General features: G+C 38.7%; 1 protein-coding gene across 4 annotated transcripts; it reads right to left on the bottom strand.

Annotated features, from left to right (window-relative positions):
- Positions 1 to 1,876: 1,876 nt before the first annotated feature.
- On the bottom strand, positions 1,877 to 23,474 carry CYP27C1 (cytochrome P450 family 27 subfamily C member 1). Of its 4 annotated transcripts, none has more exons than XM_065841099.2 (9): positions 23,016 to 23,474; positions 18,140 to 18,330; positions 16,295 to 16,494; positions 13,574 to 13,783; positions 11,688 to 11,851; positions 8,250 to 8,416; positions 7,375 to 7,453; positions 6,835 to 7,038; positions 1,877 to 4,172 (listed from the first exon to the last, which is right to left on the bottom strand). In XM_065841099.2, exons 1-9 carry the CDS (start codon positions 23,334 to 23,336, stop codon positions 4,056 to 4,058), a joined length of 1,653 nt encoding a protein of 550 aa, XP_065697171.1. In that variant the 5' UTR covers positions 23,337 to 23,474; the 3' UTR covers positions 1,877 to 4,055. The 4 variants fall into 4 exon arrangements, with proteins under 4 accessions (XP_065697171.1, XP_065697173.1, XP_071666989.1 ...); XM_065841101.2 differs by having other exon boundaries at positions 18,140 to 18,257; positions 23,016 to 23,107; XM_071810887.1 differs by having other exon boundaries at positions 4,085 to 4,172; positions 6,793 to 7,038; positions 23,016 to 23,473.
- Positions 23,475 to 25,593: the final 2,119 nt, after the last annotated feature.

Below are 25,593 nucleotides of genomic sequence, written 5' to 3' on the forward strand. Positions count from 1 at the left end.
TGAAAATTAATGATTTGTTATATCCCTTCAGAGTCTTTCTCTGGGTGTGCACATGGCAAGTTTGACACTACTAAAGATCTAAATCTTCAGTAATTATACCGTAGTTTTTTTAAGTTATTAACATGATGTGACAACATAATATAGAAAGAAAAATAAATTATCAAAGAGAGTTGTGGCCCTTTTTGGGGGGTATATGGTGCAAATAGCACACACATCAGGAGCCCAAAATGTTCTTGCCTCATTTCTCTCATCCTCCCCCATCCTACACACAGTGCACAGCTCACCTCTCCAGTTTCTTAACTTGGATCTAATGAATGCTTTCAGTGTCTATCTGGTATACCCCAAACCTCCACTCTGCATGGCCCTCCTCCTCCCCTTCCCCAGTCCTGTGCATGATGGCCCAGCTCCTCTGTTTCTAGCTCCAAGCACCCCCCAGTGCCTACTTCTCTCCTGTTCACAGCTGACACGCATCCTGTTCTTCACCTTCACAGCCACATCAATGCTGGGCTGTTCAAGGAGCTCTTCAGTTCCTGTCACCACTGGCATAACTTTGCTGGAGTTGTGACTACCTCACCATCGATCTCACAGATTCCTTCCACACCTATGCACCTACAACAGAATAAGAAAAAATAGAGCACAGCCTGCCTCAATACAGTGATTCTAGTTAAGCAGTCACTTTATTTAATTCTTTTCACCATTTTCCATCATTTCGTAGCTGGTTGGAGATTTTTCTTGTCTTTGTCCTTTCTCACAGTAAATTTATGCTAAACTCTCATCCTCCTGATGGCTTGAAACTTTCTGCACCAGTTTATCCATTGCTAGCTGGTAAAACTTGTTTTGGGCAAGCATTACCCTTTACCTTCAGGAGTAAACACCTCAATCTGAAGGTATTTGAAAGAGAATATTTATCTCCTATCTCAATATTAATTTTTCTAGGCTAAGTAGGTGAGCATTTCTGAGGATACATTCAGTGTCTTGCAGACAGCCGCGTTTCCGTCATCCGCAATTTTATCCCACTGAAAGGAACATAATCAAGTCAGCAGAGTTGTGTGTTCTCCTAAGCCCATGGTTATGTGGCTTCCAGATGTGCAGGGCTTGCTCTGCAGGCTGTGGTCTGCTGAAAGCCCAGGGATGCAAAGCAAAAGGCATCATAGTGGAACCCCTTCTCCACTCACAGAAGCTTTATTAATCTCATAGTCCTAGTAGTAACCTTACCTGTTCAAATCCAACTCCACCTTCTTGAACACATATAATCACACTGTGCATGGCACTTAAGATGCAGCCTCAACTGTTTTTCCCTAATCTCTATCAGAGATAGTTCATCTCGTACGTTCTAGGTTGTATTTTTCATTATTCCAACACACTTGCCATTTCTGGTCATCTGTGATTACCTAGGTCTTCCTCTACACATTCCATTTCCAACTGGTGAGCTCCTCAAATAAATTATTTTTATTCTGTACGTACATGTCTTTTGCTATTAAATTCCATATCATTTCCATTACATTCTAGGCTCTGGGTTTTGCTTGTTTTATTTATTTATTAATACTTGGTGCCTTCACTCCTTATATCATTAACACTCTTCTATGTATTAGGCAATTATCATTAAACAAAACATGACACTAGAATCAGTACTAGGGTATTTCTTGTGTAGCTTTGCCAGTAACTTTCCTCCAGAACGACAGTACTTTTAATATAATGTTATCACTCCTTCATTAAACACCTTAAATTTTTGTATGGATCCTCATCTTTTTTATCTGAACTAGTAATTTTCCATGCAGCAGTGAATCTTCCAGTGCTATCCACCCAGTTAAAAACTTTAAGATGCTGAAGAAAAATGCAATTATAATTAGCCGTTAAAATAACCAGGACTTGTAAATTCTGTATAAATATTTTATTACGTACAAAAGACAACTTACACGGATAGATTGTCTACTAAAACAAATCACAGGCTTTCTGTTTTCATGAAAAAGATTCAAATGCCTTAAAGAGCCTGTTCCCTGTTCTACAGGGATGTATTACTTAGGGACTGGTAACAAGTAGCAAATATCCTGCAACACAGCAATGGCTGGTGTTTCTAACGATGCTAAGGTGATTCAAAAGGAGGGCACCATACAGAATCCAAGTCTAGACTCAAGGACTGGGGGCTCTTTGGTCCCCAAGTCTGCTAAAACAGGCAGAGTTACAGAGTCAAATACTCAACCCACAAACTTCTACACCATCCTACGCAAAACACCTTTGGGATGTGAGCTGGCTCCAGCAAATACAACTCTTCATTCTGTTTAAGATGGGGACAAATGGAAATGACAATGGGAAAGAAAAAAACAAGGGAATAATGTGAAGCCCTGGAAATAAGCATCAGAAGACAAGCTCATTCAAGGAAAAAGCCCTCCACAGGTTACCTGTTTTTCTTATACTCCATACATACGCTCAATACAGGATTAATATTTTGAAGTCATCATGTAAACATTTAATCTTCTCACAGATCACATAATTTTTGTTTAGTGTTATCTTATACTCAAGATCCATACAAAGGAGAATTTTATTTCTTTTGTCAAGATCTTGAAAAGGTACTACAAAAAGTAACCAAAATACCACAACAATGTGACTGCAGTAGTTAGCTATGTGGAATTTCATGTACACCATTAAAACTACAGTGAGTTATTGAATTTGTAACCCGTCTCTGACTATTTATAGCTAGATGAGCAAAGAAAAATACTGTCATTTTAAAAACTGAGTTGCACAACTTTTTTCTAACTCTGCATATGTCTGGAAAGCTTACAATTACCAGTTTGTGAACTATCTCACAAACAACAGTCAGAACCTGACACGTAAACAGTCAACTATACATAGCTCATTTCATATTTGATAGGCAGGTTTGAGCATCGTTCAAGGCATAACATGGTCCCAAGATATAAGATTTATCTCTAAAATGAGAACATGAGGTTAGTGCAGTGATACTGAAGTTGTCTAAAGACTGAAGTATCACCAAGAGAGACTTTTGTGTTAATTGTTAAAGGAAAAATAAAATAATAATTAAAAAACCCCAACCTTTCAGGTGTCCGCTCTTTGTATTAGACACCAGACAGCAAAAAATCTCCAAATACTTCAGTAGTCCCATTTCCATGCTACAGAAGGCAACTGTGCACCTGCCTGTGGGTTCAGCATGTTACAATGGGAACTTTCCAGCTCTTACTGTTGAAGAACTGTGAAGATAGTTAATAGTAGTATTGTAATTAAGTTACAAAAATGTAAATAAAAATGAAATAGTTGCTACATTTGTTTTTTTGGCATAATGTTAACTAGAACAGTGAAAGTGGCTTGTGCTGTTCCACTCAGTTTATGCTTTGGTGGTGAGGACTGTGTCTGGGTTCATAACTCTAAAATGTGACATTTAAACTTTTATTTTAAGATTTTTAATTTAAAAATATATAGAAACATTTTATGGGGATTATGTTTGGATAGATTTTTAATTGTTCTGGATTTTGAGTCTAACCGAAGTGACATAAATTGGATTTTTCCTATCTTTACTTTTCAGATTACTGTATTCATTTTTTAATACACATAATTTTTTTCACAGACTAGAGAAAAATGATCTCATAACGTCAATGTTAGGTGAAACCTTTTAAAAACCACTGGAGGATAAGAAAAAGGAAAACACTAATTCATAAATGCAGCTAATTTTCACATAATACATAGTAATCCTCTTGCACTTAAATAGACTGACTAAGTAGTTGACTTTTGTGACAACTCGGTGTAACAAAACTGCTGAATACCGACATGTCTGATTTTTTACATGTGTTGTTTTACTAGAAATCTTCCCAGGTAAAGGGAGATTCCCAGTGCAAGAAGGAAATTCTTTCAGTTTATATTTTCATATATGTAATTATCTATTACAGGAGAGGTAATTTCTGTTCTGTACTGCTAGAACTAAGGCAGAACATACTTGATCATTTTGCCAAATACCTACAAACCACAGAACAAGCATGATTAAACATCCATAAGATGCAAGTCTGTTCCCATGAAAATCTCACAGGTATTTCCAAAACATTTGAGTCTCACTTTCTGTCAGAAAATCTCACATTGATGGAGCTTCCAGGAGTCAAAAGTCCATGGGTTTTGGCACGAACTGGTACAGTTTTGGGAGAAATTTTGATCTCAAAATTCTGAAGCAACTGTGAAGATAAACAGGACAAGTATTAGAAAAGCTGCAAAATTACAGATAAAGATTAGACTTTGGAAAAGAGAACATAAGAGGCTGTCACAAAAAGAATTCTGTTGCCAATTTTGTGGAGTCTGAATGCCACGATTCTCACTCAGGAAAAAAAAAATAATTGTGAAGATTATAGTTTAAAAGTCTTCATCCCCCGACAGAGGGAGGGTTGAGCCGGTCCTTTCTGAAGAATTCCACACAACTACATTAGATAGTCTGAGCTATCAAAGAAACTAAGGTCTCTTTCAAACCTCATGAGCTTCCTTTTCATGTGTTTTTTTGTTTCGCTGCCTTTAATATAAATCAATACGTACAATTATAAAACAAGGCAATAAAAGAGTCCCAATCCCGTTACACACATTTCTCTGGGCAGAAGAAAACAAAAGAAACATGAGGCAGCAACTGTCCAGTGCGCCAAGTTAAACCATCATAACTCAAGGAGTCAAATATTAGAAACTCTCCTGAACAGAATCACTGTAATTCAATCACACAGGTTCTCTATACATTAAACTTCTACTTCCATACATTTTAACTGAACCCGTTGCAAACATAAATCACAGAAATTGTAGGCTAAAACAAACTTCAAACTTTCACCCGTTTCGAAGCTGAACATAGAATACCTCAGCAACCTATTTTTAAACTTTAAAGAAGAAATACCACAACATCCTCAACTTTTCCTAATATTAAATCTCATACACTAAGCAATATTCCCTTTATCCTTCTCCTTCAAAGCATGGTGAACAATGCATTATTTTCTGACACATAAGCACCTTTTCAGTGTTAGATGTTTAATGAAATTTTCATCTCGTTCTTCTCTCTTTCAAACCTCCCATTTTTGTTATTTTCCCTGTCTTCCAAATTTCCTCCAATTTAAAGATATTGTCCCTAAAACGCAGCACACAGGGTTGGTTGCCTGTCACTGTCTATCTGAGAATTTGCCAGTGTTTGGTAAGACTGAGTAACTGAGCTCCTCTTTCTGACATACAACATGCTTGTTAATACTGTCAATGTACCCAAGAATTACACCGCCTTGTCAGAATTGGCATCGTTATTGTCGACTGATTTTTTACTGAAACCTTCCAGTCTCTTTCTACGGTACTAATTACCCAGACAGTTGGTCAGTAATTTGTATTTATGCATTTGATTTCTCGTTGAGATCAGTAACTTGCAACTGCCCCTAGTGAACAATTTTGTGTTGATTCTGGAACATTTCTCCCTTTTTTGTAATTCTATATTCACATCCTCTTATTTTAACCTAATTCACTTCAGCTTGGTATCCTATGTAAACTCTAAAGTATTCTCTAATCCATCATATACACTGTTAATGAAAATACTAACTCAAATCAAATGCAGGACAGACTCTCACAGAATTTTACTTAAATGTTTTCCCAGTTCAACAGCAAATACGTGACAGCTACTGCCTCCAGCTATTTCTTTTTTCCAACCAGTTGTGTATGCATTTTATAAGTACTTCCATCTGGAACAAATTTTATTAATTTAATTTTGAAAACAATCTGTAGAATGTGTGAAAATACTTGCTGAAGTCAGAATACATTATTTGTTTCATATCCACCTCATCAGGTAAGTGATCAAGTCAAAGAAATAAATCAGACTGGTCTGACACCATTTCTCATTGATCAGCTCCATACTTCATGTGTTTCTATTTTAAATCGCTTAAATATCATCTTGATGCTTGTAAATAGGTTGTGTGCTATTTTGTTCCAGTTTCTTTCCAGAACAGACAAGCAGGCTCTCTGTTACTTCCTTGATCCTCCTTTTCACAAAGATGCAAGTATGTTTGTTTCATCCAGCCTCCTGAAAGCTATCTCACTCTGAGTTCCGAAAGACAGATGCTAATTGTTCAGAGATTGCTCTAGGAGTTTACCTAAGGAAATTCTAAGGCAAATTCAATCAAGCTTTGCTTTGAATAGATAGAAGGGTCTAAGCATTTTTATAGGTAAGTAACTACAGTTTCCAAATCTTTGAGTTTTGATTGCACAATCTGATCTCAGTATTTGAGTTAAAGGTTGTCTTGTAAATGACAAAAAATGTAGCAGCTGTTGGGAAAGCTTTCTTTATGATATGAAGCAATGGAAAACAATATATATCACTATGTACTAACTACTATACATAAATTATGTGTATCTAAAATGATAATAAAGTTAGAAGAAAGAACAAGAAGGGACAGAGGACCACGGAACAGAAAAACTCTACTATTTGTCATAACACCGTGGTCAGAACAAGGATGTAAAAACTATATTATGTCTTTGTAAGTACTGAATTCTTCAAACTGAAATACTGAAACTGAGCAGGTAGCTATTGCACTTAAGAAAGACTTCCCATTTGCTTACAAAAAACTTCTGTACTAACTCCATATATTTCTTTAACAATCTTACCTTTAGTTTTACTTCATTTGTACTCTAAAGATTTTTTCTTTTGCAATGTAGTTTAACTAGATTGCTACATTCCAAGCACGATTAATTTCAACTTTTTAAGCCTTTGCAAGATAGACAACACTCTAAAACAAAGTTATTGAGCACTGTAAGATATCCAGAAACAGTGTACATAGGAAAGAATCATACCAATATATTTTTCCTCTTGTAATGCTGTCACATAGTTCTAACCTGAATCAGTGCAAGATGAATTTCCAGCTCTGCAACTCTTCTTCCTATACAACTTCGAATGCCATAACCAAAGGGGATGGAACCAAAATTGTCTACTCTGTCCAAATTATCTTTCCTCAGCCAGCGCTCGGGTCGGAACTCATTTGCCATGGAGAAATTTTCTTCGCAGTATGAGGTGGTGTAGTGACAGAGTGCCAGCTGTGTCTGAGGAAATAAATAATGTTTACTTTTAGTTAACTCCAATACACATAACAAATTTAAAAAGCATTTGTAATTATTGCAATTACTGCAATATGAGGTGATAAAAATTAAGCACCTTTGAATAATTCTAGGTGAAAAAATGATACCTAGAAAACCAGATCCCTTTCTCAAGTGGTCAAATGAAATAATCTTTTAATTGTTTTAAATGCTGCTGGATATCTTAAAGATGGTGCAGTGGTGAAATCTTTTGAAATCAATGAAGTGTATATATGTAACACATCCCATTTCATACACAAAAATTAAAATGTGTTCTCCGCAGAGGACTGCAACAGAACCTACCCCTTTAGGTATCAAGTAACCTCCAACAATCAAGTCCTTTTGGGTCACTCTTCCATTTCCTGGCAATACTGGATATAACCTAGAGACAAATATTTATGAGAAGTTCAACAGTAACAGCTAATACAACTTAACAGTTTAGATCCCAATTTGCATTCACAAATAAGCTATACGAATGCAATATGCATTCACAGCAAAAAGATTTTTCAAAAGTACAGAACACCTTGGAGATTCAAAGGCCTACAATCATCTGTGAGACTACAATTAATATCTGAGAAAAGTTATTTACCAGTAAGTGGAGGTTGAGCTATTTGGTCTACATATTTATTTGCATTATGCGTGAGCAAACATTCAATGAATTGGTCAAGCTGGAGACGTTTTAGCACTACTGGGAGCTGGAAAAGCCCTGTTGATGCCTTCTCTAAAATCCTCTTACTCACCTCACTATGAACATTTGGTATAAACATATTAAAAAAGCATGTCACATGCCTTCAATTTAAGTCAAGAAGCTTAAAATGATTGTAGTGGCACTGCAAAGTACCACTTTGCAGCAGTGTGTGGGGGAGGAGGTTGCTACAGCCCATCATACAAACCAATACTTAAAAGGCAAAAATCAAGCTCTCAGTTACCTACCTCAACAGACAAGTCCTACATGTGGGGTACTACTTCTACCATACTTAAAACATTAAACTGTATATCAACTGTCATATTTCATTGCTTGGGCATCTTTGGACATAATGCAACTACAACAAATGAAAGTAAAAGCAGCAAACAGCAGTAACAACAACTAAATACGAACATTACCATGCACTCAAAATCCATGACAACGATAAGGAATTTATTTTTTTAATTAATGATTGCAGTTGTCTGTTACTTACCTCAAGGTTTCTTTCAGCACAGCTCTAATCAAAGGCAATTTGCGGACATCACGAGCAACAGGAATTTTTTCTTTCCCCAGCTTACTGGCTATTTCCTCATAAACACGCTGTTGAACCTCAGGGTGCTTTGCCAACAAGTATGTTGCCCAGGACAACGTAAAAGAAGTCTAAGGAAGAAACCACAACCATCATCATCAAGTCCAACAAGATTAGATTAAAAATAACTTCAAGCCAAGAAAAACAATCAGTTTTCAACTACGTGTTTTATAAAACGTTATAAAACAGACAGGCAATGATTCATATCTGGACTCATGGGATGTTTTCAGACTTTACCATCCCTTCCTTCGTCCCTTTTCCATCTAAAAATCCCCCATGTATCAAAACAAGCCATACTGATGTTTTCCCAGTGAAATACTAAAAAGCAACAGAAAAAAACAAATGCAAACAAAACTACAGAAACGAGACTGAAACTTAAACACTCTAACCAGCAACAAATGAAGTGTTAGTTTTCCATATGCTTCATCTTTCTTCCCAACAAAAACATTTCACAGGAAACAAGACATGAGAACTCAGAACACTACCGGCCACTTTTAAGCATATGGTGGTCTCTTCATGGCATCCACACAATAGAATTGATACTATCACTGCTAAGATCACACTTTACCCTTTGGTAAGCAATACTACACCACAATAGGCACTTTCTACCTCTTGAAATTTCCCACTCGACTGTCATTCAGCATCCTATTGAAACATTTCTTAAGGAAGCTCGAAGAGAAGCTTATACTTTTGAAGTAGCCCCAAAATGTTCAAATACCACACATCCCCCATAATTTATGATTGTAATAATCATCCAGAAAAGAGGTACTGTATGAAAAATCATTCTAAAATATTTTGTATGAAGGAAGGAGACAGTTCAATTTGAACCCATCATCTAATCCTCTTTCACCTCAGCTAGAAAAATTGCACTTCAACAGACATTTGTGGTTTAGGATACATTCTGAGAGCATGGACTCACTCCATCTGTACTAACATGGAACTAAGTAGAGTATTTCAACTCTTCAAATTTTGTGATGTAATATTTACCAGTCATTCAACCACAAGCCCCTGTGTTTAAGCTACCTGGGTTTCAGCGACTGTCTCATTCAAATACTAGACAGAATCAGGACATTTTGCTTCTACTATCAGTTGCACCCAAGACATTAAGGTCAAGCAAATGGCCTTACTTGAGCCTGCTGCCCTCACAACCATCACTGAAGACAGAAAGTTTACAATGAAAAGATTATTTTCAGTGTTCCTGGGTAAATATGGAAAAGGAAGTGACAATGTAATAATTTTGTTCCTTACCTGTGTTGTTCTTAGTATCTTACAGAATTTTGAGAGAAAAATTGTAACCTCTACTCTAATTTTCTTGAATTATTTTTAAATGTGGGGTTTTTTTTTTCAACTTGTTTAATGAAGACAGACAACCAGGTTCACTTTCTAGGCAGGAAACAGTTTTATTTTCAGCTTCTCATTTATTGGCACAACAAAGCTTAAAGTTATAAACAATGTATGGGTAAAAAAACAACTTCAAGAAGTGTCTTATTTTGGGCTTACATTTAAGATCAAGTTAGAATGCAAATTCATCATGACGGTGACCTTTTATGTCTCATCTTCAAACTTGGGTATAATGCTAGAAGTATCATTCTCAGGACATCTTTCTTTTCTTGTAATGTGGAGTGGCTGTCACTTGCCAAAATGCAGAGCTGCACTGAGAGCACAGAGGAGCTGGCAACTGTGCCAGCTGCACACAGAACTTCTTCCCAGGTTCCCAGCTCCTTCATAACCTCTTAAAAATTAGCACAGTTCCAGGGACAGCCAAAATGCTTTGTAGCCAAAACCTGCCTTACAATTCTGTTGAAAGCTTTTATAATCCTCTAAACCTCTTTCCATTTCTATGATAAAATGAGATCTGAAGTGACAGCAGTAAGGGGAAAAAAGGTTCCCTCAATTTCTGTCTTGTACTTGGAAATGAGGAAATCAGAAGTACTGTCCTCTCACAAAATTATTGTTGCCAGCTGAGAAAGCTGAGTCAAACAGAAAGAGAAACTCTTGTTGGCATGAACTTGAATAATGTCCTTTTAGTCTGATTAAAACTCTGTCACACACTAAAAATGGCAAGTTAGTGGTCTGAAAGATTAGAAAATGAATGGTATGAATAACTGTGCTTTACTTAAGAACCAAACATCAGAACACTCTCAAAACTTGTAAGCCCTTGGGATATTTAACCAATGGAATAATCTTTAGCACATAAATAAGCTTTACATAGGCTCCTTATTTTGGAATTCAAAAGCACTAATGTTGGGGGGGGGGGGGGGTTTCTTTAGAGACCTTACAAACTCTTTTGAAGAAAAAAATCTGAATTCCATTATCCAGAGAGGGTTTTTTTACTTTAAGGCTACTCTACTTTTTCACTCATCTTTTCTACTGTAAGACTATAAAACACAGTCCTACATAGCACTTTATTTATCAAATTCATATAGGTTTTTTTTTAATTGCTCAGTTACAATCATTTACAATAAAAGTGTTCACTGATATTCTAAATAACTCCATACACATTGTATATACAACATAATAACTCATTTTTATCTTTTCTTCTTATTCTGACTGTCATACTGCAGAGAATACTAAGCTACACTGATTTCTTATGATAGGAAGAGAGGAGGGGAAGATGTATACATGACTTTAATGTTTCTTCAAATGCTCTAGATGACAGAACAGAAGAAGAAGGTAAAATGGCCACTGAAAATGTTTCAGCAGGTGTTACCATCCCTCGTTGATGCTGAGCCCCATCACCACAGCTCTTTGCCTCAGACTGACCTGACTGTTGTCAGCACAAGCAGGGTAGTGAACTTACGGCTTACCCACAATAGTGCTGTCCCAACACCCTCCACCTGATAGAGGAGCAGAAACCAGGTATCTGAATCATAATGTGTGTCTCAGTTGATTCAATTAGCCATATGTAAAAATCCTTTATCAAATTATAGATACAAGTTCATTGATCAATTTCTTCACAATAACTTTCAGCAGACTTTCCTATTGTGGTTTACCTAAAGAAGCACAAATACCAACCTGATATTCAAACTATGAAAAGAAAATGTATGAAATTCCAGCTGAATGTAAAGACAATTGCTGTTTTATCTGTTCAATAAAGTGTGGAACTGACTTTCAAATGGGGGGTTCCTGTAAACCACAGCTAGAACAGAACAACACCAACTTCAGTCTAGAAGACAGATTACACAGTGCCATATTTTCTACTGTTTTAAAGAGCTCATGACTTAAATGTACCAGAAATTATGTCCTTATAAGTAACGTCTCCTCCTCCCCCCGCGAAGATAGCTGCAAATGGTACTGGTTTACAGTAACAACTGTGCACAAGAAAAATTATAAAAAGCTTACTGTGTCCACTCCTGCCAGAAGCATTTCAGTCATATTGGCATAGATCTCTTCCAACGTAAGTTCCTTACTCACTAGGAGGTATGTAAGCAGCCCACCATTCACCACTTCTCCTTGGTCCAGTTGAGACTGAATAGCCTTCAATCTGTTGTCAACATGGATTTGACCTTTGGGATTTAAAAAAAATTGTTAAGCCCCCATTTTTATTGTTCTGCTGGTTCCATTCAATAATGGCATTTCTCCCTTACACTATACTACACAGTAATAAAAAGATAAAATATTTTAATCTGTTTTTTCAGGGAAAAGATAAAAGAGTTGTGGAGGTCCTTGGGTACTCATGGTAAAGAGAGACAGCTGACAGGAACCTCGGTAGCTCACAGCATGAGGATGCTGAGCATGAAGAAAGGACACGAGAGACTATAGTTTCTGACTGGGAGTGAAGGAAGATCAAGGTCAAGTTTTTACGCCCACCTGGCTTGTTTTCTGGTGACTCTGCAAGAAGTGGGGAACTCTGCAGAGCCTGCTGAAAGTCAGCACACGGCAGCTGCCACAAGATGTTGGCAGCAACCGGAAGGTCAAAGCCACAGAACTGAATCACACTGAAGACAAAGATGACGAGCATCAAGTAATAACAAAAACTGAGAAATTCAGTTAATGATATTTTGAGCAATTTCACCCACAGTCTCATTTATACTTTAGTGACTACAGACTGCATCTTCAGGGAAACAGGCCCTGAAAAAGAGGAAAATTCTTCAGAAAGTTAATACCTCACAGAAGGAGCTTAAAAAAAAAAAAAAGGAACTAGAAGCAACATGTTCCTTTACAAAACCTACACAAACACACCCATCACATACAGTAATTTTCACCATTTAATTCCTTTTCCACAAAGGGATTAAACAAGGAAGCAGCATAACAACAAGTTTCAAATGGAACAAATTCCTCAAGAACAGTTTTGCAGCTGCTGTTAGCATAAAGTCGAAGTCTGCTATTGCTTTTAACCCACAAAAGGGAACAAGAATGCCTTCTCGTGGGAGATAATTTAAAAGTGGCGGTGTAAAAAAGTACGTGTTTCACAGAAAACACACCTGTATCGGCATTAAATGGATTCTCTAATGCCTAATGTAGGTACAGATCAATACGTATTAAAAATTTAGCATATTAAAAGTTAAAGAACTAAAGAATCTACTTTCAACAAGATGTATACAGACCTACCTCAACAAACAGCGCTAATAAACTTAAAAATGCATGCACCATTCTAACATGAGACAGAAAAAGAGGGTTCAGGTTTTTTAAACACTCTGGAATATTTAATATATATATATATGTCAAAGACAACTTCTTACTTACATGAAAGCTGATCGATAAATTAGCCTGGAATGCTTTATTTCACCAAAAAACCCCATACAGCAGTCTACTTCTGTGTCAACTTGCATGCTTGTATGTGTATATATAAACTTCACAGAGAGTTTAATTATTCAGTAAAGTCTCATTATTAAACTTTCTAGTCAGTTTTAGTGGTGATTATTTGTCAGAGTGTCTCACTGAAACTTGCTGAAGTCAACAAAACTACCCTCATTAAAATTTGAGTGGCTTAAGATGAAGCTTTGGCAAAGAACTCAGACCTGGAGTGAGGACTGGGTGCTGAGACAGATGAAGATAAATAAAGAATCAGCACTATAAAATAGGGGAATATTTAAAGTGTACTACTAAATTATTTTTTCAATAGAGTATTTTTAAAACAGTTCCCTTGGCCAGTCTACATTTAATATGAAACTTACTTCTGCCACAATATGTTGTTATAATTTCAGAAGAGAAATGCAGCAAGTCCTGTTCAAACACACACAGAACCTGCAAAAATACAGCTGAACTTTTCTACTACTAAATCTTACTAAATTTGAAGAGTCCGTCCCAGGATCTGCAGAACTCTCTCCAGGGTTTTGGAATAAGTGGACGAAGCCATTTGGGAATAGCACCTGCATACATAGTGGTCTTAAACATACTAAACATCAACTCCAGAGCCTCAATATATTCAACAGTCTGCTGTGGGACGTTGTTTTCCAGGCAGCCCAACCGGCATTCATACAGAACAGTTGCCACACCTGCACATACGAAATCAAAGAATTTGCTAGACACATGCATATATACATATTAATAATTTCAGGAATTAATATGCTAACATAATGAAACTGCTCTCCAAACTGTTTGGTTATTACCACTGTGGTTGAGAGCAGGTAAAACAGAAATTTAAAACACGGTAAAAAATCCCAACTCAATATTGTAGTGAGACAGTGGCTATTATGTCAACAATGCCCAGCACCCTGCAGCGCATCTTGGGGGGCTCTGCACTGCGCCCCAAACCCCAAGCCTGCCCTGCTGGCCTCAGAACACAGCGGGACACGTCCAAAGACATGTCTGATAACCAGTGATAAGGCAGGAGTTTCTAGTAGTCACTGTACCTTTCTTTGTCATGATAAGCTGGTAGTAAATAAATGATGAGTGTGCATAAATGGCCAAAGAGCTTGCACACTAGACAGTGATTTTGCTGCACACGATATACTCTATGTGGCCCTGAAAAATACTGTGTGACACTGTTGAAATTACAATACTGACCTCTCTCTTGTTCCTGCCTTGCTAAAATTTCCTCAGATATTTTGTGTGCAATATTGCAGCGATCTCCACTAGAAATACCATTCCCCACTTCTATACATTTTTATTAAATTTCCTTCTTCTCAACTAAGGACCATTTCTTCCATTTATCAAGTTAATTCTTACTTATCCATTAGTGTGCCTGCAATCTCTCAGCGCGGTTTTTATAAACATACCCAAATCATTAAATATTAGACAGAACTCAGCCAGAAACTGCCCTACTGGAGTGAGCCAAACGTTCTCTGCTTGACAGCAAACCATTTTTTATTACTTTCTGAATGGAGCTTTCTAGCCATTTTTCCTCCCAACTTAAAATCTAGATCATATTACCCAGTTTATTTATGAAAATACCACATAGTATGCTACAAAAAGCATTTCTATTATCAAAATAATCTTATTTAATGATTTTTCTAAAATACAGTGGGGCTATCAGGTAATTTTAAAAGGCATTCAGATAATTTCTCAAAGGCATTTGCATCAAATGAAACTATTTTAAATAAATTTTGTGCTTTTAAATCATTAGTTAATAGTTTGTCCACATCTTTCCAGGAATCATAGAATCATATTAGAATATTATTAGAAATATTAGAAAAAACATTAACTAGATAATTAGAGTAACTGGTCTAATAGGACTCTAGTCTCTTTTTTCTCTGCTTTGCCTATTAAAAACAGGTTCATAGATATGACATTTAACTGTGATCTCCATAAATTCTCAAGTATGTGTTTTTATATATATACATATATATATATACACATTTTAAGAAACTTTTCTTTTTCCCTGTTCTTTGCTTCATTTTTCTTCTTTTTTGACGAAAATAATTTAAAAATCTAGCTATTTTCATCTCATTCTTCCTTCCCTTATTTTCCTCCCTGGGGAGATGTTTTTCTGTGCCTTTTATTTCTCTTGTGCCTCTTTCAGCAACTGCTAGTTCTTATTGCATTCTTTTGCTCTTTACGTGGTCTTAAAAAAAATCTTACACTTTGGTTTCCTGAAGAGTTGACAGTGTAAGTTAATTAAAACCACAGTTCATATAGGAAATAAGTGTGTGCCAGGCACAAGTTAAAAACAAAAAGCTACAAGAATGTGAAGAATTTAAACTAACCTATCAGTTAAAGTGAATCCTTAAGCTCAGAGTTTTAAATTCCCTAAAATTGGTAACTCTTAGGTGACTGCCATTTTTAGACATTATTAATGTAGAACAGACTCAGGTTAGTTTACCAAACAGGCAGACGGCCATTTGATACAGCATCTTCATAGGTGAGCAATTTGGAAGTTCTCGCAAATCTCAAATTATTCAGCTGCCTGTCAGCAAAGAGTACCAATGTTTTTAAAAAGATCAGGTTGTATGCAGCCAGTTCACGGAATGCATGAAATATGAATCACTGTCTATAAAAAGACAGGAAACGCCGTGCTAGCTCTGCTGGAGTTCCATTCAGTGTTCCCTTATTAACAGCAGCCAGTGGCAGATGGTTTTAGGGCAAGTGTAACAATCCCACGCTTGCCATGTGCAGGGAGGCGAAAGCAGCGTCTTTTCCCACATTAAGCTATGAACACCGTTTAGGTCCATCACACAGTGATTCCCCACATGGAATTTGGCCAGTATGCTGTTAAATTAACATGTTCTAGAAGTTACACTGTTAGAAGGTCAACACCCTAATTCTTGGAAATTAATACAGAAATACGGAGTACTGAAACTGCTCAGGGCCTTGGTTGTACATTTTACCTATATACCAGCATTTCCGCAGAAACTGCCCTTTACTGCAAGGTACCATCTCTTTGGACTTTATAACGGAATTCTACTGATATCTACTGCACTAGGCAGGAAGACACCCGAATGCAGAATATCAAGCACCCCTTTCAGATTCATCACAATGGGGCACCAGTCATTTGACAGAAATGCCCAACCACAAGCACCCTGCTATACATTCATTTTTTTTACAGATGTTATACAATCTGCACTTACCTTCCATTGAATACTTGAAGAAAAGGTTGTTAACATTGGTTACTGTTTCCCCATCATCTTCTTGAGTTCTGAGGGTGTGGATTCTTTTAATTAAGTCTGTGATAACTTCATTGACTCCATCAGAGTAAATAGCCACATCTTTGGGTTTAAGAATTTTTTGCCTCAGTACACTTCTCATTTTTAGCCATTGTTCCCCCTCCCTAGAAGAAATTATTAATAACGTCTATACACAATTCTCCTTAACAATCATTAGCTGGGTAAGGGTTCCACAATAAGACTGTTTATGATTTTTTGTGTCAAATAAAAGCAAGTGGTGAAATGAAAATGATGATAATGTATATTTGGTATTATGCTCTTACATTTTAACCTGTATTTATTGCACACCCTCATTAAATTTCAGTGTTGCAATTCTGATGTACATCTGTAAGTCAATCTCTGGTCTGAGTGACTGAACTTGTCCACTCAGTGTTCTGAATTTGCCAAGTGTCTCTGTACTAGTATTTTAGTAGTAGCTAACACAAAAAATTTGCAATTTTTTCTGATGAAAATTACTTTAAATAAATATCTGAATGGATAGTCTGCAAAATTGCTTTTACCTAGGATTGGTACTTACACCGAAGGTATCACATCCAGATCTGACAGATCAACAATTTGAGCCAGTATTAGAAATGCCATTACTGATACATCACTTTCAGTTACCGTAATTCTACACCTCAAAAGGAACAGGATAGCAGACCTGGCTATAGAGAAACAATTTACAGCTAGATTATCCTTTAGCTGAGCTACGGATTGAAATCTTGTGCTGAAAACTAAAAATCTGAATCGTAGCACCTGCATGCATCATATGAGTGGAGTATTTTGGAACAGTAGTTGCTGGGATATCTTTCAACTCCTTACAAAGACAGGCAATTGCTGTTACAAGTTTATTTTAAATTGCTATGTAACTATTTCCCACTAAATTCTTTCACCTCGAGGAATGTTGCTGCAAACTACAGAAAGTCATTGGCCAGCAAAATAATTAAATCTCTTTAGCAGATATTTTCTGAGTGTTTCTTGATTTAAGATCGCATTGCACAAGATCTCAAGGAACTGTTAGTTTGACTCTGAAATGCAGCTAAAGATTTGAGTCTGCAGTGCAATACAAAACACCTTTTGCCACCGTGAAAGAAACAGACTGTTCATAACTCAGAAAATAGCTTCCCTCTAAATAAACATTCTGTGTCAGTGAGGACTGTGAGTAGTTCCCAGTCACAATTAACCACCCTCCCATGCACTGCCGGTTTACACAAGTTTTAAAGACAGGTATCTAATTTAGAATCAGACACGTACAAAAATATCTGCATAGGGATGCACTACGGAGTGAATTTAACCATACAGTGACTTTTCTGCATTCATCTACTTAGGGGGACACTTTGGTGAACAACAAATCTAAAGTCAACCTCAGCCAATGCACACAGCACACTGGCAACTGGATGCAACAGGCCAGATCTGAAGCAATAAAATCACATTTGCACCGTGCTGTGCCAAAGTTAGTAAGCCCTGTTCTGCAATACTACTTCCAGATCAGTGAGTCAGCTCAGACAAGTCTAACTGATACACATTCCTTAAGAATGTTTTTATGCGAGATAGCTTACACCACGTTCAAACTACGCATCATTACCATCGCTTCGAAAATTTACAGCAGAACAGACAATTCATCATAAATTCCTACCCTCTTCTCCAACTAGATACACAAATTTTCCCACACAGGAAAGCCTGAATTTCCAGAAGTCTTGTACAGTCCTTCAGAAAAATCACTAAGCTTTTACAAGAAAACTTAGAAAATTAAGACATAACAAAACTTACGCAGAAATAAGTCCCGTGGCTCTTCCTCGTAAGTCTCTGTATTCCTGCCAGGATTCCATGTTAGCTCTTTGTGGTGCTCTACCTTCTGCCCGGAGGACCTGAGCAACCATATCTCGATCTGCAATGGACACAACAAACTGGGGACCAAAGTGAGACTTGAAGATCTTTCCATATTCCTGAGTGTGCTTTTGCTACAACATCACCAACAAAGAGAAACAGAAGTAAAGCATTACTAAGGAAAAATAACACAAAAGGAAACCATCAATTTGCCATAAAGTGCATCAATCTTGATCCCCAGCCTTTCAGTCAAGGATGGCTTGAAGTGTCAGGAGAAAGCATCTAAGCATTACTGTGAAATATTCCCAAGGAAAACAGAGAGGTCACACTGTTCAGGACCTCTGACTGAAAAGATCCAAAGCTCTAAGGCACAAAGTGTGAATGAAACCAAATACTCAGAAGATGAAAGGACCTGGGGCACTTAAAAACACATCTTTTCAGATCAAAGAGGTTAGAAAGAATATCTGGAAAAATGAAAAACGTGGAGATAAATAGGGTGAAATTAACAGTATCATACAAATATATAATTTATTTTTAATGTCTTTCGTAAATAAAGACTTTACCATTTTATTCTTTACAAAAATCTACTTGTAAGTTTCTCACATCTAATCGAGGAAGATGACAGCACAGCACCTAGTGGAAAAAAAGCATTTTGGGACAGCTTCATTAGCAGAGAACTTTAGAAAAGTATATGCTAATTCTGCAAAAGGAAGGAAAAGTTGGGGTCTTATTCCTGCAGTGAGCTTTATTTAGTGGCTGATCCACAAGTTGTGTGATTCAAGCTGGAGGCAAGGAACAGGTGATCGAGGACTGGAAAACACCAAATTATGTATTAAAAGAAACCCAAAAGATTTCCAGTAAGATTGCACTATCACTGTCCCATGAGATCTTACTGATTATTTCAAACAAATCTCATTCTGAAATGCTCCTGAAATTAAATAGCCAGCTCTCAGGGAATTAACTTAGAGTAGAGGTACATCATTATTTTAGGAAAGAAAATGATGCCTGCAAAGGAGTTGTTAAAGATACATCACTAGGACTTCAGATTTGAGAAATCTTTAATTTTTAAAGCCTTTATTTCAGGTTAAAATAACAAAACCAGTTAAGCTGACCAAAGTTTAACTTTGGCACATTACCTGCATCTAAAGACATCTGCTTGCAGACTTACGTTGATTATAAATCAAAGATGTTTGATACAGTTACACTAGTGAAAGTCTAGTGGTGACTTACAACTAACTCATGAGAAAGATTTTTTTAATCAGTCTTGGTTATATGATTGTTTAATTGCCAACAGCACGTTTAAGACATATGAATCGCTCTTCAGCATATGGCACCAAGTGCTTATAAAAAAAAATTTAAATCTTTTTGCCTGGTTTCCAAATAAAACGAGTTGTGCAATTGTGGCCTCTGTCAGGCTCCTCTTAACTACTTTTGGAACACAATGGCCAATTTCAGTCAATTTTAACAGACAGTTGAATGTCTCCTACAGCTATATTCTTAACATTTTCAAAAATCAGCACCTGGATTCAAACGAGACACATGTATTAGTCACCCTGATGAGGGAAATGCTGCAGTAGAAACTCAACTGCAATCATTTCTGCTTGGTCTGCTGCTAACCAAACACCACATGCAGACCAATGTATGACCAAGCACTCCCTAAATCCAAAGTACCTCTTGCTCCAGAGGTTATTTTAGAGATATTGAAACTGAACTTGGAGAGAATTGAGAGCATGAGTCTTCAAAGGAATACGTGAGTTGGGAGATCAAGTGCTGAAAGGTGAAAGTGGTGGAGTGGCAGATGCAGGTCACCAGTCACAGGAAAACAACTTCAACAAATTTTGCTATTTATGTATCAGCTTGCTTTTTTCCACTGATCCTGAGGTTTACATGGGAGGATGCACTCCAATAAAGGAAGTGTCAAGCCATGAAATGAAACGAAATACTAGTTTTAAACCAGAAATAGACAAGGACAAGATATTTGGACATCTCTTGCTTTGAACAGAATGGTGGTGTTCAGTGTGTCAAACTCATGTTTAAAGAAATGCCCAGAATTTCTTTTCTATATTTTCTATCACAACATAGATTTTCTTTCCCTTGCTCCAAGCCTTAAAAATATTGCACTTTCATGTCTCACATACCATTCTCACACCAGACATTTTTTCACACATCATAAACTCAAACTGCCAGCATCCAAAACCTTCCCCCTCACCTTTCTTTTCTTTATACTTGCATAGCATTGATGAGAAACAAGAGAGCCGAGCCCATCAAATTAAAAATACTTTCTCTTTGTCATAATTGCTGTAGGCATTACTGCTTTGGCCAGGACTAACCGGAATCATGTTACCGAGAACAGAACCTCCTTTGTGAAAAAGTGCTCAGCTTCCCCACCCCTTCTGCATATAGCGTACGAATATTTCTGCGCGCCGAAGGACATCGTTTAAGTAGCTGTGCCTGTTACCAAAGGGTTTTAGATTAATTCATTCCTGATGTTCACTGTATTGTTAAATTTAACAGACTGTTATTAATCCGGTTAATGCCTATATGCATTCAGCGTGTATGCAAGCAGGGCATCCATGATATGTGAAGTGATTTTTGAGACTCAAACCAGAATAAAAACGAGTATCGTATTACAACTTTTGCTTATCCTTCCTCCCACTTTCCTTTCTAGGAATTACATTCATTAAAGAAGAAAATATCCATATCAGCTAATGGTAGTGAAAAGCATGTATTATTTAGGTTTTTTATATTCCTTTCAATACTTTGAATAATTTTCACTGTTTTGACAGTGAAAGAACCTGAATTCAATGGTAGCATTCTTTTTAATGTTATGAAACTACAGTGAGTCAAATTCTGCGCACTACCATAAAGGTGGAGAAAGGAAGAAATACAATGTAACAAACAGCTTTAGCTATCATGACATTTCATCTGTGTGTATCTTGTTAACAAGCAATTAGGCTGAGCGATTCATCACTAGCAATCTAGTTTGGCTGCCATCAAACACAGCACATGCTGAGGAGCCAAACACTTCTTTCTAGAAATCTAAATGGTAAATACAACAAAATCAGACAAAACCAAGCAAGCTGCATGTTTTATTTAGGTTTATTTTGATTTTGTTTCCTGCCCCTTTCTGGTGTTTTTAGGCCCTTTGTAAATCCCAGCTTTCAAGTTTTGATCCTCTAACCATTTAAAGTTCTGTCCTGTTCTCATCGGTTTCCCTTTTCTAACTTTTTTTTATTTTGGTGATTTTCAGGCAGTGAACCTCGTAGGGTTGTCCGTGAATCCTGTCCCAATGATCTCAAAAGGGCCACTAGAGAAAGCAAAGTAATAAATGCCGCGTTTGAGGCCTTCCCAAAGAGATCTGTACTGCCAGTGATAAGTGCTACGGATGCGCAGGATCCACAACTGAAGAGCGGTGACAACAGCTGCTTTACTCCCAAACACAACTGCTCACTTCAGAATCGCTATGGCTACATGCGGAAAGGGCCCCTGGATGTGCACGGTGACTTTTTAGGAATGAGACTCACATGTTTGGCCAAGCAAACAAAAAGAAAATCATCTTCGGATAGAAACAGCCTTACGGCAGGACAGCTGCCCGTGCCAGCATGCAAGGAGCACGGTTCAGAAGACGGGGGCTCTTTCCCAGCTCCTGACGCCCCAAGCCCGGACCAGCCGCTGTCCCCTCCGCCGGGGGCTGAGCCGGGGGACGGACCCCCCACAGCACAGGGGGAGCCCAAACCACAGAGGCCAGTTTCAAACCCCCACCGGGGTCAGATTTATTTTACCGACTCCCGCCCCACCGTGTAGCCCTGAGCTGCCCACACACCGGGTGACAGGAGCCGCTCTCCCTCCCCTCACGCCGCCATCGGGCCCCGCTTCCCGCCTCCCCTCCCCCTCGCCGCCCTGGAGAGCCAATGGGGCCGCCAGGGGAGGGGGCGGCAGGGCCGGCAGCCTCGGCCGGGCAGCGCCGAGCAGCGCCAGCCGCCACCGCTCCCCCCGCTCCCTCCCCCGGGAAGGTTTCAAACCGCCCGCCTCCCGCGGAGGGGAGGGGTCGTGCGGACAGCCCAGCCGCGGCGGCGGGGGGCCGGCCGGCGCTGACGGCAGCGGGGCCAGGCGCATCTACCGCCCCCTCAGGGGACCTATATATGCGAAGTATATTTACGTAAGGGGAGGCCAGGGTAGGAGTGAGGGTTGGGGACGTAAAATGGTCCCTGGCCACAGTGGAGCAGCCCCGGGCTGAGCTGAAGGGAGGGAAGCGGCGGGAGTCCCTACGGCGGAGGCGGCCCAGGGGGGAACAGCCCCGGGGGGGAACAGCCCCGGGGGGGAACAGCCCCGGGGGGGGAACAGCCCCGGGGCCGGCACGGCCTCACCTCAGGGTATCCCGCATTTCCCACCTCTGCCCGCCAAAAAATCAGATTGTGAAACAAACCAGTTCAAAAGAGATTAGATTTTTTTTTCAGTCCAAGGCACCTATCTAAAAGTCAAAAATACGCATAAACATGAAAAGGGGACGCGCTAGGAGCCCGGGGGTGCCGGCGGGGCAGGCACCGCACGGAGGAGGGGAAGGCGGGAGCAGGGGGTCGGCACGGCTGGCAAACCACCACCTCGTGGGCTCCTCGCCGAAACAAAAATGCTAAAACCTCCAAGTGCTACAGGAGAGGGAGACTGAGTGGCGGGGACCCTCCGGATCCCGGCTCTTCCCGCAGCGGGAGCGCGGCGGGGCCGGTCACCCGGTGACTGAGCGGTGTGTGCGAGGGGCGGAAAGGAGAGCGCTGGGTAACCCCGGCGTGAGCACAAGGTTACAAAGCCGAGTAAGCTGTACCTGGATTTCATGGATGCGGCCGAAGCCGTCCTTCCAGAAGAACTCGTAGAGGTTGTAGAGGGTGTTGGGTCCGGGCATTTCGTGCAGGCTCTTCACCCTGCTCCGTCGGCGCGGGGTGCGCAGCCCCGGCTCTGCCCCCGGCTCCTCGCCTTTGTTCGCCGCCGCTGCCGCCGGGTCGTTCTGCAGCTCCAGGGTCTGGCTGCCGGCGAGTTTGGGCAGCTGGTGAAACCTGCTGGCAAAAACCGCATGGTAAAAGTAAGTCGTCTCAGATTCGAGCGCCCGCTTGCATTTCATCGTCAAAACTCTCGTGAAGAAAGACATTGTCTTAATTTCGGAAAGGTCCACTTTGCTCCCGCAGCTGCTTTTTATTTGATTGTTCTTTCCTTCGCTGCCTGCTTTAACTTGTACAAGCAGCACTTCTCCAAACTCTCACTGCACGAGCATCAGTTTACACAGACCATTATTTAACACTCCCTCCCCTAGGGCTGGAAAAGGGGGGTGGGTCTGGGATGAGACTTGAATAGAACGAACCTATTATTTTGTGTAATTCAAATCAGATAAATTTACCCATGCCTACATGCAGCCAAAGTTTACTTTTTCCCTCCTTCCCCATTGGCTTAGCAAAAATCTCAAATAAGGATTATCCCGTCTTTCTCCTTCATTAAAAACATGGGTTTAGGGCCGTTTTTTCTGTGGCATTAATTCATTTCTATATGTCAGAAAATGCTGTATTTTCTGCCAGAACTCCTAGTGCCATTCAGCATCCTGTAACATACATGGAAACATTTGTGCATCCACATACAAATTGCAGTGGTTTTGCACAGTAACCTTACAAACAGTTCGTGTAAATCACAACATCCACCAATATTGTTTGTATTACAGAATGGTTTATCTTTTGGACTGGATAGACTCCATAAACAGCTGGGGTCAATTTTTGTAGAAAATAACCAGTGCCCTATAACTGCAGTTTTTCCTCAATTCAGCTGCATGGATCTATAATCACACACAGAAAACCTGAGCTCCATCCAACCTGTGTATCAGTTTGGTTTGCACAATTTCAGAAGTGTTTGTGCTGTCTTCATACTTATTTCTGTACAATTCTGAAGGTGTTAGTGATAACATGTAAAACGTTGATTAGTTTCAGAAATTATGCGGAGGAGATGACCGTGGTTTTAACTGAATCAGAAGCTCAGGCAAAACTTGAGGACAGAGGAAAGTCTCAAGGAAGATCCACATTCTAGAACTTAGTTATGAAGAAGCTGCTGGAAAAGCAAGTCTAGTGAGCTTCAAAGGTATTTGCCTTTGTTTGCCTTCTATTTATTTTTCTACATTTATATTTTTGAGGCTGCAGTCCAATTAAGATTTGTGTACATGCTTAATTTTACCACAAATAACTCCACTGAAACGTCTGCCTCTGAAGTTAGACACGTGCATCAGTCTTTGTAGATACAACAGTAAATATTACAGGAATAAGCAGCAGATGGCAAACAGTCTTAAAATCTGTGAAGTACATCCTGGTTTAAGGTAAAATAGTGTCTTAAAAATAGGCTTCATCATACGTGAAAGTCAAGTTGAGAGAACAGCAACAGAAAAAATTAGAAGTTTTTAACAAATGACATAAGGAGGAGATTGAGAGAATTATTTCATCAGAAAAGGTGACTACAAGGAGCATGACAACAGCCTACACGTGTGTACATCTTTGGTTAAAAAAAATATGCATGTCAGTGAGAGACAACAGAAAACAATGGGCTTAGTTTGCAGCTACAGATTTTCAAGTAGCCTTGCTATCGCAGATATTTTTGGGATATCTCAGATATTTCAGATAGCCAAGGTGTCTCAGAACGTATGTATTTGATGTCACTGAACTTTGTAAGAACAGGTTTGAGAAACATCTGTCAGGCACATCTGGGTATATAATGGTCTGGTTACCTCTGGAGTTTCCCTTTTCCTCCTACATTTCTATATGGTGCTGCTACATTATTTCTTTAATGTTTATCTAAAGAAGCTTTGAGAGACACAGTTACTCAGAAAATAAATATGGGGGAAAATATTAAAAATAGCTGGTAAGTGTGAAATTCAGAACAAGTTTATCATCATAAGTAAATGAAAGGCTAATTCCTTGTTGCACTTAAGGACAGCGGAGGACAAGAACAACAAGGAATATCTCCCAGAGCAAGCAGATGCACTATGAGATGTCTGCAAATGGATTTAAAAACAGAACCTTTATTTATTTGACAGGAAAGATGGACAGAAGTCCTAGAACATGTAAAGAACAGTCCAGACTATAGAAATTATCCACACTAAATTACATTGGCCATATTCTAAGAACAATAACGACAAAACTGACAGCTTTCAAACAACAAACGTCCCTAGATTGTAAATCCGCAAATAGAATAGAAAGAATATGAATTCACTTTGTAATGAACGCCAATATAATCCCCTAGCTATACATATTAAATAGAATATCAGCATTTTAAAAAAACACCTTAATCTCAGTACTAATAATTTGATTTTTTCCCGAAAATTATGCAATTCTCCAGCTTTAAAAATTATATTCATATTGTCATATGTATATTGT

Source organism: Patagioenas fasciata, chromosome 7 (assembly GCF_037038585.1).
Source record: "Patagioenas fasciata isolate bPatFas1 chromosome 7, bPatFas1.hap1, whole genome shotgun sequence".
NCBI classification, from domain to species: domain Eukaryota; kingdom Metazoa; phylum Chordata; class Aves; order Columbiformes; family Columbidae; genus Patagioenas; species Patagioenas fasciata.

Bases quoted from the DNA above. Each gene is read 5' to 3' on its own strand.
- CYP27C1 (XM_065841099.2), bottom strand. From the start codon at position 23,336: ATGTCTTTCTTCACGAGAGTTTTGACGATGAAATGCAAGCGGGCGCTC. The intron at 13,784-16,294 runs GTAAGTGCAGAT...TCGTATGTGCAG, and splicing joins CTTCAAGTATTCAATGGAAG to GTGTGGCAACTGTTCTGTAT. The intron at 11,852-13,573 runs GTAAGATTTAGT...TAAATCCCAAAG, and splicing joins GGACGGACTCTTCAAATTTA to GTCAAATCCATGTTGACAAC.